This window comes from Lepidochelys kempii, chromosome 4 (assembly GCF_965140285.1).
Source record: "Lepidochelys kempii isolate rLepKem1 chromosome 4, rLepKem1.hap1, whole genome shotgun sequence".
NCBI classification, from domain to species: Eukaryota; Metazoa; Chordata; order Testudines; family Cheloniidae; genus Lepidochelys; species Lepidochelys kempii.
In genome coordinates this window covers 117,359,502-117,376,989 of record NC_136383.1, presented here as the reverse complement: position 1 = coordinate 117,376,989, position 17,488 = coordinate 117,359,502, and the positions used below count along the sequence as shown (strand labels likewise).

General features: G+C 40.2%; 1 protein-coding gene across 1 annotated transcript in view; it reads left to right on the top strand.

The window, feature by feature from the left end:
- PPP2R2C (protein phosphatase 2 regulatory subunit Bgamma) overlaps window positions 1-17,488 on the top strand; it is a 288,985-nt gene continuing 271,497 nt past the window's right edge. Inside the window, exons 1-2 of the mRNA XM_073342564.1 lie at window positions 1-340; window positions 598-678. Coding sequence (XP_073198665.1) covers window positions 1-340; window positions 598-678 — 421 coding nt within the window. The remainder of the gene's footprint in view (window positions 341-597; window positions 679-17,488) is intronic.

Here is a 17,488-nt window from a genome sequence, read left to right as displayed (position 1 = left end):
ATGCAGCCTCCGCCCCCGGGTTCGGCCGCTCTGAGGTGCAGCCCCGTGCCCGGGCCAATCCCCCTTCCGGGCCCGGACTCCACTCACACCTGTTGGGGCTGCTTTGCGGCCTCTCCGTGCCCAGTGCCGTGGGGAGGCTGCGCCGGCGCCACCGCCTTCTCCAGGAGCTCCGGGCGGAGCCTCTTCTGGGCGCCCCAAGTCAGCCTGCGCTGGCGGCAAGCACCACCCGCTCCGCCGGGAGAAGGAGGAGGCGCCCCGAGCGCTTGGCAGCGAGAGCAAAGCAAAGAGCAGTTCCGGGCGTCTCTCGGAGGGAGGGCAACACACATGTCCCAAAAGCAGGGTATTTAGAAACGTTCTCCCTTCCCCCAGGCACCTCTCAGCCATCTCTCCTCTTCCCCTCTCCCTCCTTCCTCCCCTCTCCTTGCTCTGCCCCACCTGCTCCCCTTTCTCTGTTCCCTCCCCCGCTTCACTCCTCTTTCCCTTTTCTTCTGGCCTCCTCCCCAGCCTTCCTCCCTCTTTCCTCTCCTCGGCCTGCTGTAGGGAGCACTAACGTGTGAGCTGCACAGTTATTGACTGTGGCTTTGCTTGTTTGACTAGTTGGCTGCCCCCCTGGGGAGGATGCAGTTGATTGGTGCCTGTATCAGCTCAATGGAACAGCACAGTTTGAGGTCTCCGAAGGTAAGCGATGCTTGAACAGATGATGTTTGGTCTCTGCAGAATCCATGCCCTACAACAACAGAGCTCTCTGGGCATGTGTATCCTATTTAACTGACTTAAACTCAGCCATGTCTAGATGAGGGGAACCCTGCTGTAATGATGGAGAAAGAGGCAACCTAAGAGCTGTAGACTGGTTTGGAAAGATGTGAAGTATACATTTCTGAATGTGTCACACACAGAGATGGAGAAATGTTACTGTTTTTTGTTAGCCGTGGGTGGATTCTAACATTTTGCATCGTTGGAATACATAGAGGCCTTGGAAAATGTTTCAACTCTTTTTTTGTTTTGTTAGGAAGCATCTGGTTTGGTAACTAAGGGCCCAGCTTGTCATCCTTTACTGACTGGATTAACCCTTGAAATCAATAGACTACTGATTTGAGTGAGGCTTTGCAATATCTCGTTGTAACATTTTAATTTTTCTTTTCAACACTGAAAGAGGAATGGGAGGTAATCTGGAATGTATTTGTTTATGGTATGAGTGACCAAATACAAAATAGCCTCCCTTTGTGTGTAAGAAGAAATAATTTTATTACATATGATTTTGAATATGCAACAATGTAAAAAAACCCAAAACAAATGTCAGCCAAAGTGTTTTTAAATATGCTGCCAAGGAGTATGTTTCAGTGGCGGCATTGATTTTTCAGTGGAATGTGAATAATATGAAATAAGGGCCTTAACATGATGATTTGTGGCATGGATTTCTTAGGATTCTGCATTTGCTGTCTGTATGACCGATCAGGAGAGTTTTTGCCCTGTATTCTGCCATTTGGATTTGCAAAGTGGATATGCTTCCAGGTGGGATTTAGATTCAGCATTTTAGTAGTGAATAAAAAATTGGTAATGGCTGTGGGCTATGTGTACTTTTCTCTGCTAAACTTATACCACCATAGCTTAAGTTCCACGGTGGATTTTACAAGTTGGTTTTAGGTTTTTGTTTTTTCCTATCTCTTCTGCTAGAGGTTGGTTAATCAGAAGATGATGTTGTTCACAATATAGATACAGGTTTTTTGTGAACAGCTCAGCAGCCCAGATCTGATGAAAATATTTGGAGATGGAAATGGTTGCTGGGAGAGAATGTGAACATAAGAGTGGACATATTGGGTCAGACAAATGGTCCATCTAGTCCAGTATCTTGTTTTCTGACAGTGATCAGTGCAGATCATGCAGAGGGAAAGAACAGAACAGGACAATTATCAAGTGATCCATCCCCTGTCATCAAGTCCCAGCTTCTTCCAGTCAGAAGTTCAGGGACACTCAGAGCATGGGTTGCATCCCGACCATTTTCTCTAGTAGCAATTGATGGACCTATCCTCCATTAACTTATCTAATTCTTTTTTAAGCCCAGTGATACTTTTGGCAATCACAGTGTCCCCTGGCAATGAGTTCCACAATGACTGTGCATTGTCTAAAGAAGTACCCTACTTCCTTTTGTTTGTTTTTTTGTTTGCAGACTATTAATTTCATTAGGTGACCCTAGTTCTTGGCTTATGGGATGGGATAAATAACACTTCCTTATTCATTTTCTCCACACCATTCATGATTTTATAGACCTCGATTATGTCCCCCCTTAGTTGTCTCTTTTCTAAGCTGAACAGTCCCAGTCTTTCTAATCACTTATTGTATGGAAGCTGTTCCATACTCCATAATAGTTTTTGTTGCCCTTCCATGTGCATTTTCCAATTTTAATGTATCTTTTTTTGAGATGAGGTGATCAGAATTGCATGCAGTATTGGATGTGTGTTGTGTACCATGGATTTATATAGAGGCATTAAGATATTTTTTGTCTTATTATCTATTTGTTTCCCTAATGATTTGGCCCCTACCAAATTCACGGCCATGAAAAATGTCATGAAAAAATTTTTCATGAAAAAAAGACCATAAAATCTGGTCTTTTGTGTGCTTTTACTCTATACTATACTATACAGATTTCATGGGGGAGACCAGTGTATCTCAAATTGGGGGTCCTGACGCTAAAGTGAGCTGCAGGGGGGTTGCAAGGTTATTTTAGGGGGGGGTCATGGTATTGCCATTCTTTCTTCTGCACTACTTTCAGAGCTGTGCAGCGGGGGAGTGGCATATGTTGGCTGGGCACTCAGCTCTGAAGGCAGCACCTTTCCAGCAGCAGCGCAGAAGTAAGGGTGGCAATGCCATACCATGCCAGCCTTACTTCTGCCCTGCTGCTGGCGGTGGCTCTGCCTTCAGTGCTGGGCTCCCGGCCAGCAGCCGCCGCTCTCCAGCTGCCCAGCTCTGAAAGTAGTGCCCCCGCCAGCAGTGGCGCAGAAGTAAGGGTAGCTGTACCGCAACCCCTCCCGCAATAACCCTGCGACCCCCTCCACAACTCCTTTTTGGGTCAGGACCCCTAGAATTACAACCCTGTGACATTTCAGATTTAAACAGGTGAAATCATGAAATTTACTATTTTAAAAATCCTATGACCATGATATTGACCAAAATGGACCAGGAATTTGGTAGGGCCCTACTAATGATTCCTAACACTGTGAGATTTTTGACTGCCACTGCACACTGAGCAGATGCTTTCAGAGAACTGTCCACTATGACTCCAAGGTCTTTCCTGAGTGGTAACAGGTAATTTAGATCCCATCCTTTTGTATATCCAGTTGGATTTTTTTTCCAATGTGCATGACTTTGCACTTACCAACACTGAATTTCATGAGCTATTTTGTCTTCCAGTCACCCAGTTTTGTGAGATCCCTTTATAACTCTTTGCAGTTAGTTAAATCCAAAGCTATCCTGAGTAATATAGTATCATCTGCAAATTTGGTTACCTTATTATTTATTCCTTTTTCTAGATTATTTATGAATATGTTGAACAACACAGGTCCCAGAACAGATCCTTAGGGGATCCTACAGTTTACCCCTCTCCATTCTGAAAATGGACCATTTATTCTTATCTTTTGCTTCCTATCTTTTAACCAGATACTGATCCATGAAAGGATCTTCCCTCTTCTTTCATGACTGCTTAGTTTTCTTAAGAGACTTTGATGTAGGAATTTGTCAAAGGCTTTCTGAAGATCCAAGTATTCTATATCAACTGGATCACCCTTGTCCACATGCTTGTTAACTCACTCAAATAATTCTAATACACTGGTGAGGTATGATTTCCCTTTACAAAAGCTGTGTTAACTCTTCCCCAACGTATCATCATGTTAATCTGTGTGTCTACTGATTTGCCTGGTCCTGAAGTTAGGTTTATCCTGGCAGTTATAGGCTGGTATCTTCTGAAGCTTTTTTTTAAAAAAAAAAATGGTTTCCATTAGTTATCCTCCAGTCATCTGGTACAGAGGCTGATTTAAGCAATAGGTTACATACCACAGTTAGAAGTTCTGCAATTTCATATTTGAGTTACTTCAGAACTCTTGAGTGAATACCATCTGCTCTTGATGACTTATTACTGTTTAATTTTTTAATTTGTTCCAAAACCTCTTCTATTGACACCTCAGTCTGGGACAGTTCCTTGGATTTGTCACCTAAAAAGAATGGCTGAAGTGTGGGAATCTCCCTCACATCCTTTGCAGTAAAGATGGATTCAAAGAATTCATTTAGTTTCTACCCAATGGCTTTGTCCTCTTTGAGTGCTCGTTTAGCTCCTTGATTGTCCAGTGGCCCCACTGATTGTTTGGAAGCCTTTCTACTTCTGATGTACTTAAAAAAAAAACAAAAAACTTTGCTACTGTTTTTTTGTGTCTTTTGCTAGTTGCTCTTCAGATTATTTTTTGGCCTATCTAATTATATTTTTACACTTGTCAGAGTTTATGCTCCTTTCTATTTTCCATGTCAAGATTTGACTTGCAGTTTTTAAAGGATGTCTTTTTGTCTCTAACCACCGCTTTAACTCTGTGGTTTAGCCATGGTGACATATTGTTGGTCCTTTTACTGTTTTTTTTTTTTTAATTTTTATTTATATGGGGTATGTATGTTGTTTTTTAAATAGTTTCCATGCAGCTTGCAGACATTTCAGTCTTGTGACTGTTCCTTTTAACTTCAGTTTAATTGGTTTTCTCAACTTTGTGTAGTTCCCTTTTTTTTAAAGCTAAATGCTACTGTGGTGGGTTTCTTTGATATTTTCTCAACCTACAAGAGTGGAAAATACCAAAGAAACCCACTACAATATTGTATGTGATTGAAAGCATTTATCATAATGCCTAGGCAGCATGTAATGTTGGAGACTTGTCATAACTTAGCATTTCCTTGATTTAAAAAGAAAAGTTTGGATGAGTTAGAACTGTACAAAGCAATCTTACGGGCCTGAAAACGAAGGTTTTGCATATTGTGTATCCATGAGTATCAAACCTACTTAGATTAATGTAATTCTGATTAGTGGGTTATCATACGCTGTACAGGACAGAACGAAATGTATGTTCAGTGCTATGTATCAGGGGATAGCCGTGTTAGTCTGTATCCACAAAAACAACAAGGAGTCTGGTGGCACTTTAAAGACTGACCGATTTATTTGGGCATAAGCTTTCATGGGTAAAACACCACTTCTTCAGAGATCGTTCAGTGCTATTTTTTTCAATTAACTTGCTAACAAGGCCTATCTTGAGCTCAGTGTTAAAGAAAACATTTAAATTACTGAAAACCCAAAAGTAAATATTAAATAAATTAGATTCAAACAAGGCCAATTCACTGACCGGGAACTAGAACCAGACTTACTCATTCCTTAAGAATAAGAAGATCATAAATATTCAATATAGGAACAAAGAATCCCATTCTGCCATCAGTGATGATATCGTGAATCCAGTTTTGACCAATGACTTAAAATGAAAGCTCTCTCGTACATCTTTCTGTGGTTCTTACTCATCATGGAGGCTAGATGAACTTCAGAGAGGTGACTTGCTAGGACAAGAGCAGGAAACCAAGGAATACAAGCTTAATTTGACCAAACAAATTATACTTATAGGGCCAAATTAACACCTAGCATTGTAAATCTATTCACTTCAGTGTGTTTACTTTTGAGATGAATTTGGCACATACTCTTTTTTCCATTTTTTAGATTACGCTTTTTCCACTAAACGGTACTCATATCTAGGGACATATACAGTAATCTAATCTGTATTCTTTGCAGAGGTGCATATAATCCTTACAAGGGGGCATCACTATAACAGGTGGGATTCTATTCTTGTTACAAGCAAAGTATAAGAACTCTGGATAAAGACCAAACTTTTCCCTTTCCTGAAGTGTGCCGTGAATAGGAATTTAAATAACAACGACCACAATATAAGCTTCTAGGCTGCTCCTAGAATTTTTCCTGCAGGTCCTCGCTGTTCCGATCCCTACTTCTTTCTGCCTCAGAGGGAGGCTGAAACACTTCTTATACTCATAGGTTGGAAATTCCTGCTTGAAACTGCATTTGTGGACCTAGTGGCTTATCTGTGTGTACTAGGGTTTGCATCAATGTATCTACACCAGCTGATGATGATTTAGGCCTTATCTACAATACTAGACACCACAGTAAATGCACACATATCTATCTCTATATTTATATTCTATCAATCAATGTGGTTTCTAGGCACTACTTGCTTCAGGTACTTTTGAATGCATGCAAATTCCTTGTGGTGCTCCATCAATTAGATTCCAGAATTGTGTACAGTGACATTTCTTTTAGATTAGGGATGAAAATTGTTCTTTATCAAAAATAGATGTAAATGAGATGAAAAATGTTCATTTGCATAACAGAAAACAGAAGCGAATATTTAAAATGCAGAGCACAGTAAGTTAAACACAACAATCAAAGCAAAGATAATCATGTTTGATTTAGTCTTGCTGTGTTGAAACAAAAATCCTATTTCAGATATTATTTCTACCTAGCATGAATAAAATGTATTTCACACTTACATTCTGTTTTTCTTCCAAGGATCCCAAAGAATTTTATGCATACTAAATTAGTTTAATTTAAAGCCTCAAAAAGCTGTGTGGGGAGAGGTATGGTTATATCCTATTTACAAATGGATGCACTGAGACACAGAGATAAAGGGCCTGATTTTCAGAGGTGCTAAGCACCCCCAATTATTATTGACATAGTTGTAAGTACTCGGCACTTTCTGAAAATCAGGCTCTAAATCAGGGGTTCTCAACCTTTTTCTTTCTGAGGCCCCCCCAACATGCTATAAAAACTCCACGGCCTACCTGTGGCACAACAACTGGTATTCTGCATATAAAAGCCAGGGTCAACGTTACGGGGTAGCAAGCAGGGCAGTTGCCTGGGACCCCATACCACAGGGGCTCCCATGAAGCTAAGTGGCTCAGGCTTTGGCTTCAACCCCGGGTGGTGGAGCTCAGGACCCCAGGGTTCAGGCTCATGAGGTGGGGCTTCGGCTTTCTGACCTGGACCCCAGCGAGTCTAATGCCAGTCCTGCTTGGTGGACCCCCTGAAACCTGCTTGTGGCCCCCTAGGGGCCCCCGGATTCCTGGTTGAGAACCACTGCTCTAAATCACCTTCCCAAGATCACATAAGTTATTAGCAGAGCCAGGAACAGAACCTAGGACTCTACTCCAGTCTCTTGCTGTAAATTCTAGACCACCCTACCTCCATATAAAAATATAAGCTTTGCTTTATAATATTTCTAAACAATGAACTCTTAGTCTTTGATTTACAGTAAACTGTTAGCTTTCGTATAAGTTGCATATGGCTTTAAATTCAATGTAGTAGTAATTTGCTTAAAGGAACTGTTAACTAAAATGTGTGTTTTGAAGTCATCAACATTAAAGTGAACACCTTAGGCACCTACAACTTGAAATCTGCTTACAATGTGAATTTTCTGCTCCCCAGTCTTGAAACTTTATTTATTTAAGGAATTGGAAGCAGCACTACTGACATGGGTGCCACTTGATTTATAGACACTAACTAGCATGTTAACTTCATGCATGCTCTTACAGCCTTTCCACTCTGTGGAGAAATAGTACTTGATAGACTACAGTACTTTTCTATATTGTGAAATGTGCTACTATGTAGAATTTGGTTATAAGAATGTGTGTGGGAAGTATGCCATCTGAGGGGATTAGAAGACGTGAGGGAGTTAATTAACTTGAATTTCATCACCTTCAAGTATAGTTGCAAGACCCATTTCTTTGCCATAGCTTTCTCTCAAAAACAACAAAACAAGACCTAAATTAAATAACCTTGGGCTTGATTCACCACTCTAGTTTTATATCAGTGTCATTCCATGGAAATCAATGGAGTTCTATCAGCATAAAACTGCAGTAAAGCAGGGGTAAATCAAGCCCTGAATAACCAACATGAAAATAAATCAGAAATCTTTTCCCCATGTAGGTACTTTTAGACTTGTAATCTTCTCTTGAATAAACTAAATAGGTTGAGCATCTTTAGTCTCTCAGTATACTACATGTTTTCCAGACCATAAATCATACTTGCACCTCATTTCTGAATCCTTTCCAATTTTTTAAACATAGTTTTTGAAGTGTGGACATCAGAATTGGACACGGTATTCCAGTAATAGTCTCATTAATGCCATGCACAGAAGTAATATTACCTCCCCATGCTCCTACTTCATATTTTCCAGCTTATACACACAAGGATCATGTTCACCCTCTTAGCTAAAGCATCACCCTGGCTTATCATCATCATGTTTAATTGTTTAACTACTGTGACCCCTATGGTCTTTTCAAGGTCATTGCTTTCCAGGATACAGGGCTCCCTTTCTTCTCTTTCCTAGATATGTGACCCTTCATTTGGCTGTGTTAGACCAGGGCCTTATATATCTTTTTTTTTTTTTTACATGATGACTTTGGATAATTGAATATATTCCTATTCGTTCTGTAGTATCAAATCTGAGGTTAATTTAAATATAGTTTGTTTTAATGTAACAGGCATAGTTTTATGATCTGAACTAAGTTATATTTAGTTTATAGTCATAGGATAGCTTTCTTAAATGATATGTCTATTAGGGCTGTATGGAACCATTTTTCTCAGTAAGAAAAGATTACTAGTTGGTTGTGTTTATATGTTGATGGGTTTTGAAAGAACTTTCATTTAAATCTTTATGGATTATGTGTGGTTGTGTGAAAGACCAGAACTTATTCATACAAACACTGTAAAAGAGTATGGTATTAAATAGTTTATATACCAGTCATGAGAGAAAGCTTAAGGATTAATGGATTGTTTTGGCTTATTTACACTTGTAGTGTTTTCTTGGAGTGAAAGAGTTAAGATTGTTTGGATGCTGATTGTTGAGAACTGTTAAGCTTAATGGTGGGTGCGCACACGCGCAGGAATTGGGTACTATGATTGGTATCAGAATGGTTTATAGAACCTTTTTCTCAGTTTCTAACGGCAATTATTTAATGGATGAGTTTCATTATATATTTTCCTCTAAAATGGCACTTAGCAATTGTAACTTAAAGTATTTTATTTTGTGATTTCCTTTTTGTTTTGTAAATCTCTGATTAAACATGTTGGGCTCTTGCTGCTTGACATAAAAAGCACTGTGCACTGTTCAGACAAGCTTGAGGAAACTTTTACCAGGCATGCAAAGAATTCCTGCCTCCCTGCCCAAGTAGCTATGGTTGTTTAGCTAGCTTCCAGGCTCTTGGAGTACCCAAGTCCCTCAGCTTCTTGGGTTCTAGATGTGGTTCCTCAACTAGTCATTGCTTCTTGGCTCCAGCCTCTAGTTAGTCTTTGTTCCCTAGGCTCTGGCAGTACCATTCCATGGTTCAGTACCAGATGTGGTTACCCAACCAGCCTCGTTTCCAGGCTTCAGACTTAGGGCAGTGCCAACTCCCCAGCTCCAGCCTGCCCTCTTCTTGCCTCTCCCAGTCAATTCTCTTCACTCTGCTAAGGTCTGCAGATCCTTACTCTGTTGATTCTTACAAGGTCTGCCAGAGTGGGACTTCCAACCCCATCTGCAGCAGGTGCCTGCACAGCAGTGCTTGGATCTTTCCCCTCTCTCTCCTCCCTCCCGGTGGCCAAGGCTCAATGCTCCACGTGATCTACTCACCTCTGCCTCCACAACTCCTGGGGGTTATGCTTTTATCTGTGCTTGGATAGTAAAACTTTCCTTGGATGCTCCTCCAGCTGCATCCTGCGGAGAAGCATCCTGCTGTAACTTTTCTGAAAATTGTGGATCTGATTCTATGTATATTATTTGCAGTTTTGTAGCTGTGTTGGTCCCAAAATGTTAGGGAGACAAGGTGAGTGAGGTAATATCTTTTATTGGAACAACTTCTGTTGGTGAAGGAGGCAAGCTTTTGAGCTACACAGAGCTGCTCTTTAGGTCCTGATAAAAAGCTCCATGTAACTTGAAAGCTTGCCTCTTTCACCAATAGAATTTGGTCCCATACAAGATATAACCTCACCCGCCTTGTTTCTCTAATATACATATATTAGTCAGCCAAAATCACAGCATTTTGAGGCTTGCAACCTTTTGAATATCTAGCCCACAGTTTAATAGGGAGATCTGCTTCTGTGTGTATACATGTGTTATAACTAGCTACAAACACTGCTTTTGTTATAAGTAATACATTAATAAACTGAGAAATCAGTGACTTCAGTGGGGCCAAGTTTTAGTCCCATATGTTTAATGTAATCTTATTTAATCTTATTTTACTTCCCCTGAAGATAAATACTGGGAGCAGGAAAATTCCACGTTCTAGGAATAGGCACTCCGCCTGAGGATCGAGTTGTGTATTAATGAATCTTCCTCCTGGGCCATCGAGAGGCTGTGGGAGCTACTCCATGGCCACTAGAGCAAATATGAGGCCTGTACTCTTATCTAGGTGAGGGCTGTGGCCTGTGGATGCAGCAGCAGAATCACCACCACTTGCCCAACCCCTCCCATCTCACTGTCCACCCGAAAGCCAGGTCTATGTAATCATCTAGGGCTCCCCAGGAGCTGGGGTCTGTATAGGGCAAGTGCACATTTGTTGTCCCCTCCAAATTCTGTTTTTTATGTGCTGAAAAATTGCCTGGAATCTGCTGCCTGAGACCCCCTCTGCATTGCTGAGAAGGGGATCAGAATTTTCCTCAGAGTGTGGTATCCCAGGATATCCTTTAAATGTGAGAGTATTGAATGAACTAATACAACTGAAAGGACCAGAGTATGTAGTACAGTTCTGCACTTCAGGACTTTAAATTTCCAATAAGTAATTCTGTAAATGGGAACTCAAGAAATCACAAGTTTAATGCAGTTTATATGGGTACAAATGGTAAAGCCACCTTCATATCTATTTATCAGTTGTTTTCTGGGGAGCAAATTGCACAGGGATTTAAAGCAGTTGTGATACTCCTGCTGTTTTTTAATATTTATACTGTATTATGAAAAAAACTCTTTCTGCAGTGAGAGTGAGTTATGCATGAGAGTCAGTCACCTTCATCTTGTCTGTCTTAGTGTGCTACTCAGATATATTGTACTTAAATCCCTTACATGAAATAATGATGAGCAGCTCTTATAATCCCAGTATGAGCACTTGATAGTACCTGACCAGAAATGGAGGAAAGATGTTACTTTCTATTTCAGCTCTGCATATTATATAATTCAAGTAACTGTGGTGTTCACCAAGTCATTAAATAATAAGCCAGAAGAGGGAGCTACCTTATAAATTACTAGCAATCTGAGCAAAAAGGTCATTTTCTAAACCCTTTCATGAGTTTATCTTCAGAGACTTATTCCTTTATTTGGGTGTTTTTGGTATCAATGTTCATCTTCCAATGGCAAATATATAAAGTCTTGGTCTGGTCTAGTGGCTGCTGACCCTTGTGTTCATGCCATTGTAAACATGGATCTTGAGGACGAATGGGAACTTGGCCACATCCAGGCCAGCCTATGTAGGAGTGATGTCAAGACCCTTTCTGTAGCATGCAGGGCATGTTTTGTGACATCTGATACTCATCCATGGAATCCAAATATGGGGCATAAGTGGCTTATTTAGCCTCATGCTGGCTCCCCCCTCCCCTTGACATGCATAGAATTTTGTGGGTTGTTCCTTGCACCTGGGGTATATTTCACCTTAAGTAGAGAAGGATAATGTATCTCACTGTGTACTTTATTCATCTGACAACTGTAGTTTAACTTTTTTTATTATAACTCTTCATAATATATTAGTAAAGGTGTTGCAAATATAGTAAAATTAAGGAAATCTTAATAGTAGGAAACCTCACTACAGCATCTGCTATTAAATCTTTGGTTAGTGGTGGAGAGAGACCAACCATTCTTATTCAGTTTTCAAAAATTGTGGATAAGCTATGTTCTTGTGTATTTTGTTTACCTGAGTGCATGCTGTTTCTTAGTGAGATTATTAATTATTATTATTATTATTATTTATTAACCTATTGATCGAGAGCCGAATGCTATAGTGATAAATCCTATCAAAGTATTAGTACCTACCAGTGGGTTCTTCATTGTCAGACATATCTTATTAATAGTTGATGCAGCACTATGGCTGATCAGTTAATCTTTATAAAGCAATTACAGTCCTCACAAATCAGGTGGGTTTAGTTTCTTTTTTTTTTTGGTCTGGCAGAATGCTTTGTTTTCTGGAGCTTTCTTTTTACGGAGATAAGTACAGGATAGTGTAAGTACCTGAATTGCAGCAGTACCATTAAAATGTGGGAATAAAATATTACAGTAGCTATCAACATTGACTGAGTACCACCGCATGTGGTAGATTCCTGCTGTTGAGTTACTTCAGATTTCCAATTAGTAAATCTCCAAGTAAGATTTTGCCTTTGTGGGGTGTACCAGTGGATTCTATTTCATGTCTGCGTGTGATATCTTTATGTGACCTCAAGGCATATCTTCAATCTGCCAGGCTTTTGTAAAGCTTTTCAATGTAAAATTTTTTTAAGGTTAATTCACTTGCAACACTTCCCAGTTCAAATGTACCAAAGTGAAGAATTGTGTATCTTATTTTTAATTACACACTCTAGCATTCTTTCATTTGAAAATTGTGTGTGTGTGTATCATACACGCTTGTGTACTTATGCTTGTCTGATTTTTTCATCAAAGAAACTAAAATTAGATCATTTTCATAGAATCATAGAAATGTAGCACTGAAAGGGACCTCGAGAAATCATCAAGTCCAGCCCCCTGCGCTGGGGCAGGACCAAGTAAATCTAGACCATCCCTGACAGGTGTTTGTCCAGCTTGTTCTTAAAAACCTCCACTGATGTGGTTTCCACTATTCAGGAGCTTAACTACCCTTATAGTTAGAAAACTTTCCTAATATCTAACCTAAATCTCCCTTGCTGCAGATTAATCGGATTTACTTCTTTTTACATCCCAGAATATTAGCCTTTTTCACAGCTGCATGACATTGTTGACTCTCTTTCAGTCTGTGATCCACTGTCACCCCTTCCCCCCCAGATCCTTTTCAGCCGCATTACCACCGAGCCAGTTATTCCCCATTTTGTAGTTGTGCATTTGATTTTTCCTTCCTAAGTGAAGTATTTTACATTTGTCTTTATTAAATTTTATCTTGTTGAATTCAGATCAGTTCTTCAATTTGTGAAGATTATTTTGAATTCTAATCATGTCCTTCAAAATGCTTGCTATCCCTCCCAGCTTGGAGTCATTCCCAGATTTGTTAAGCATATTCTTCACTCCATTGTCCACATCATTAATAAAAAATATTGAATAGTACCAGACCCAGGACTGTCCCCTGGGGGACCACACTAGATATGCCCTCCCAATTTCACAGCATACCATTGATGATTATTCTCTTAGTACCGTCTTTCAACCCCACCGTATAGTAACGTCCTCTATCACATTTCTCTGGTTTGCTTATGACAGTGTCATGTAGGACTGCATCAAAAGCCTTACTAAAATCAAGATAGTAACATATGTTTGATTATTGCTTCCTCCAGGAAGCCTATGTGTATCAGCATATGAAATAAAACGAGATGCTAGTCGGTGTGTGTGTATGTACACACGCTAATTAGGATCTTGTTTGAGATATCTATTTAATGTATGTTTTAAATAGGCAAACCCAACACAAGATCTGTAAAGGCAATTTATATTTGAGGATCACTTTATATGTTCTTGATTTTTCAGTTTAATACAATTTCTTTTTAGAATGCAATAAAATTATATCCAGCTATTATTTCAGAATTTATGTGCAAGCACATTTTATATTGGCTCACGTCACAGTGAACAGAAGTGACCATCGGAATGATTGCAGCAGATACTAACACCCTCAATGTTTCTCATTCTATTTCGTTTGTAACTTTCACAAGAATTTTTGGGAGTGTTATGTAAGACACTGTGCCACTACCTCAGTTGAAACCATGTTGGTGTTGCAGTTAAAGATGATCTATTCAGTTTGGAGGCCATTACATCTAGAGGCTAAAGGGGAATCAGTGATTTGAAGTTTTATTCCTATGGAGGGCACAACTTTTTCAAAAGGGAGTTGTAAAAATTGTTTAGCATAATTGTATTGTTAGTGAGGTGCTTTTTCCATTTCAAACAACAGCCATAATGAATTACCATATATTAATGCTATCTTCTAGAACACTTAGAGCTAAAATAATCCAAAATTCATTTGGGAGGTGTGAAGCGTATTCAACTTCCTTCACTTAAAATTGAGAGTAATTTCTTCTGGAATGAGTGGGCTCAAATGACTCCTTGAAAGCAAGAAGAAAATTCTAATTACCTGAAACTCTACTGGCTGGAGTGTCATTCCTTTTGCTTGAAGGTTTCTTATTAAATATGGATGACTGAGTGACCTTCTGGATTTTTGTAAATTTTAATTTGGAGGCCAGGAGCATGGGGGAAGTTCCAGATTTGCTGCCCAGATGGCTCTGTTCAATTCCCAGGGTGCCCCAGCACATGTACCATTTGTTCAGACATTAGAAACCTCCCATTTGAAAACAGATTTTTGCTTTAAAAATACCATGTGATTGTTTTATCTGCAAGAAGCACTAGGCTGGATTCACTCATAATACTATGCAGAGAAGACACTGTAATCCATTTAAAATCCAAAGCCATCTCCAGTTTGAGCTAAATTTCCATTTTCATGTGCTTGTGTAACACCGACAGATCCCGGTCAGGATCAAACCTGGGACCTTTGGAATCTAAATGCAGGAGCCCCTACCGCATGAGCTAAAAGCCAACTGTTTGTTAGCTAAGGCTGAAGAACAGACTCATAATTTTCTCTATGTGGTCTCAGTGCTACTAGATGGGACAGAACACAACACTCAGGAGATGTGTGGGTTACACTTACAGTTTGACACATTAAAAACTTGAACTCCTTTCATTTTACATGATTCATAAAGAAAACTGATTGTTTTAAACTTTGAAATCTGGATTGCTTTCAACATGCAGGCTTAGTATCCGTGAGTTATGCTCCTAAGGTGTGTTTTCCTTTATTCTTAATTTAAAAGCAACAGACATAAATCTTACTATGAGCTTCTTCCTGAGTTGCTGTTACTAAGGATTTTCTCTGCAAGACTTCTCTGCAAGATAGAAAGCTGGCTAGAGTGTCGGGCTCAACGGGTAGTGATCAATGGCTCCATGTCTAGTTGGCAGCCGGTATCAAGTGGAGTGCCCCAAGGGTCGGTCCTCGGGCCGGTTTTGTCCAATGTCTTCATTAATGATTTGGAGGATGATGTGGATTGCACCCTCAGCAAGTTTGCTGACAACACTAAACTGGGAGGAGAGGTAGATATGCTGGAGGGTAGGGATAGGATACAGAGGAACCTAGACAAATTAGAGAATTGGGCCAAAAGAAATCTGATGAGGTTCAACAAGGACAAGTGCAGAATCCTGCACTTACAAAGGAAGAATCCCATGCACCGCTGCAGACTAGGGACCGAATGGCTAGACAGCAGTTCTTCACAAATGGACCTAGGGGTTACAGTGGACGAGAAGCTGGATATGAATCAGCAGTGTGCCCTTGTTGCCAAGAAGGCCAACGGCATTTTGGGATGTATATATGTAGGGGCATTGCCAGCAGATCGAGGGACGTGATCGTTCCCCTCTATTTGACATTGGTGAGGCCTCATCTGGAGTACTGTGTCCAGTTTTGGGCCCCACACTACAAGAAGGATGTGGAAAAATTGGAAAATATCCAGTGGAGGGCAACAAAATGACTTATGAGGAGATGGTGAGGGAACTGGGATTGTTTAGTCTGCGGAAGAGAAGAATGAGGTGGGATTTGATAGCTCCTTTCAACTACCTGAAAGGGGGTTCCAAAGAGGATGGATTTAGACTGTTCTCAGTGGTAGTGGATGACAGAATGAGGAGTAATGGTCTCAAGTTGCAGTGAGGGAGGTTTAGGTTGGATATTAGGAAAAACTTTTTCACTAGGAGGGTTGTGAAAACTGGAATGCGTTACCTAGGGAGGTGGTGGAATCTCCTTCCTTAGAAGTTTTTAAGGTCAGGCTTGACTAAGCCCTGGCTGGGATGATTTAGTTGGGGATTGGCCCTGCTTTGAGCAGGGGGTTGGACTAGATGACCTCCTGAGATCCCTTCCAACCCTGATATTCTATGATTCCTGTCTTGTCTGATTTAGCTTCTCTTGCCATAGAGTCTCTCCAACTTTTATCCTCTATTGGAGAATATGAGACCTTCCTGATCTCATCTCCATGCAGGGTACTGGAATCTGACATTATGTCTCAGTAACGTTGCAGACCTGTGATTTGTTCAGGTATAGAATGAAACTAATACTTTAAAAATGTGGTGCATAGATTGACAATTCTAGAGTCACCCACTTGTGTATCAAAACAATGAATTTTATTGTGTTTTAAATGGACTGTACTAATGGAGTTGGCATGTACAATGTTATCTGCTGATTCTCTCAGCATAATAGGTATGTAAGTGGTAAATCCAAAATATGCAGTTATCTGTATGCTGTGTGGTTAACGTATGGTCAGAGGAACTCCCCTTTGACAAAAAACCATACAAGTTTGCAATGGAGTAACATATTGCCAAAAGCAATATGTTGGGACAGGGGACTGGAAACTGGCCCCAGAGCTTACTTTGGTCCTTGAGTCCACCATGAGGAAGGCCGCCTCCCACCAGAGAAGATCCCCAGTAAAAGCATGAGCCCCCTCTTACTTAGATGAGGCTCCAGATTATCCCGTAACCTTCATTTATATTGAAGATTTCTGTTTTCTGTAGTCATTGGGGTATGTCTTCCTAGGTGTTCATATAGTGCAGAATCCTGAGACTGACTGGGGCCCTTTGGCTGTACTATGATACATATAAATAAGGATTACTAAAGAGTGTGTGTAACACATAAACATGCCCTCACATACAGAACACTAAAGAACAATTGGGAATAGAACGCTGAGGTTACAAAGCTGAACACTCAAAAGTCAGGAGGTGCCAAAGTTTAAGGTTGTCCATGTAATCTTACTTTTGCTGTATGCACGTATGCCTGATATAGTTTTTGAATATATAATCTCCTGCTGTAATTTCTAGGGGACCCTGGACTCTTTCAGAGCACAGGTTATACAGGTCCTTGATTCTTCTCTTGCTTGTGTGCGTAGAAGAGAGTATTTGGAGCCCTGTATTCTGAAAGCCACAGTTTTAATTCAAGGGCTACATAGTTAAATAACTGCTTATAGCCAGAAACATGCCAAGTCTTTCTTTTCCTTATTTTTTCATAAAGAAGAGCTGCAAGCGCGAACACACACACACACACACACACCTATATTCATGTGACATTTCAGTTGAGATCTTAACACAAAAGTAAAAAATTCAAAGATTTGGTTCCCGCAGCAACCATAATTCAGCTACATTTCTGTCACCTGTGAAAGCATAAAAGCTCATATCCAACACAGTAATACAAAATGTTT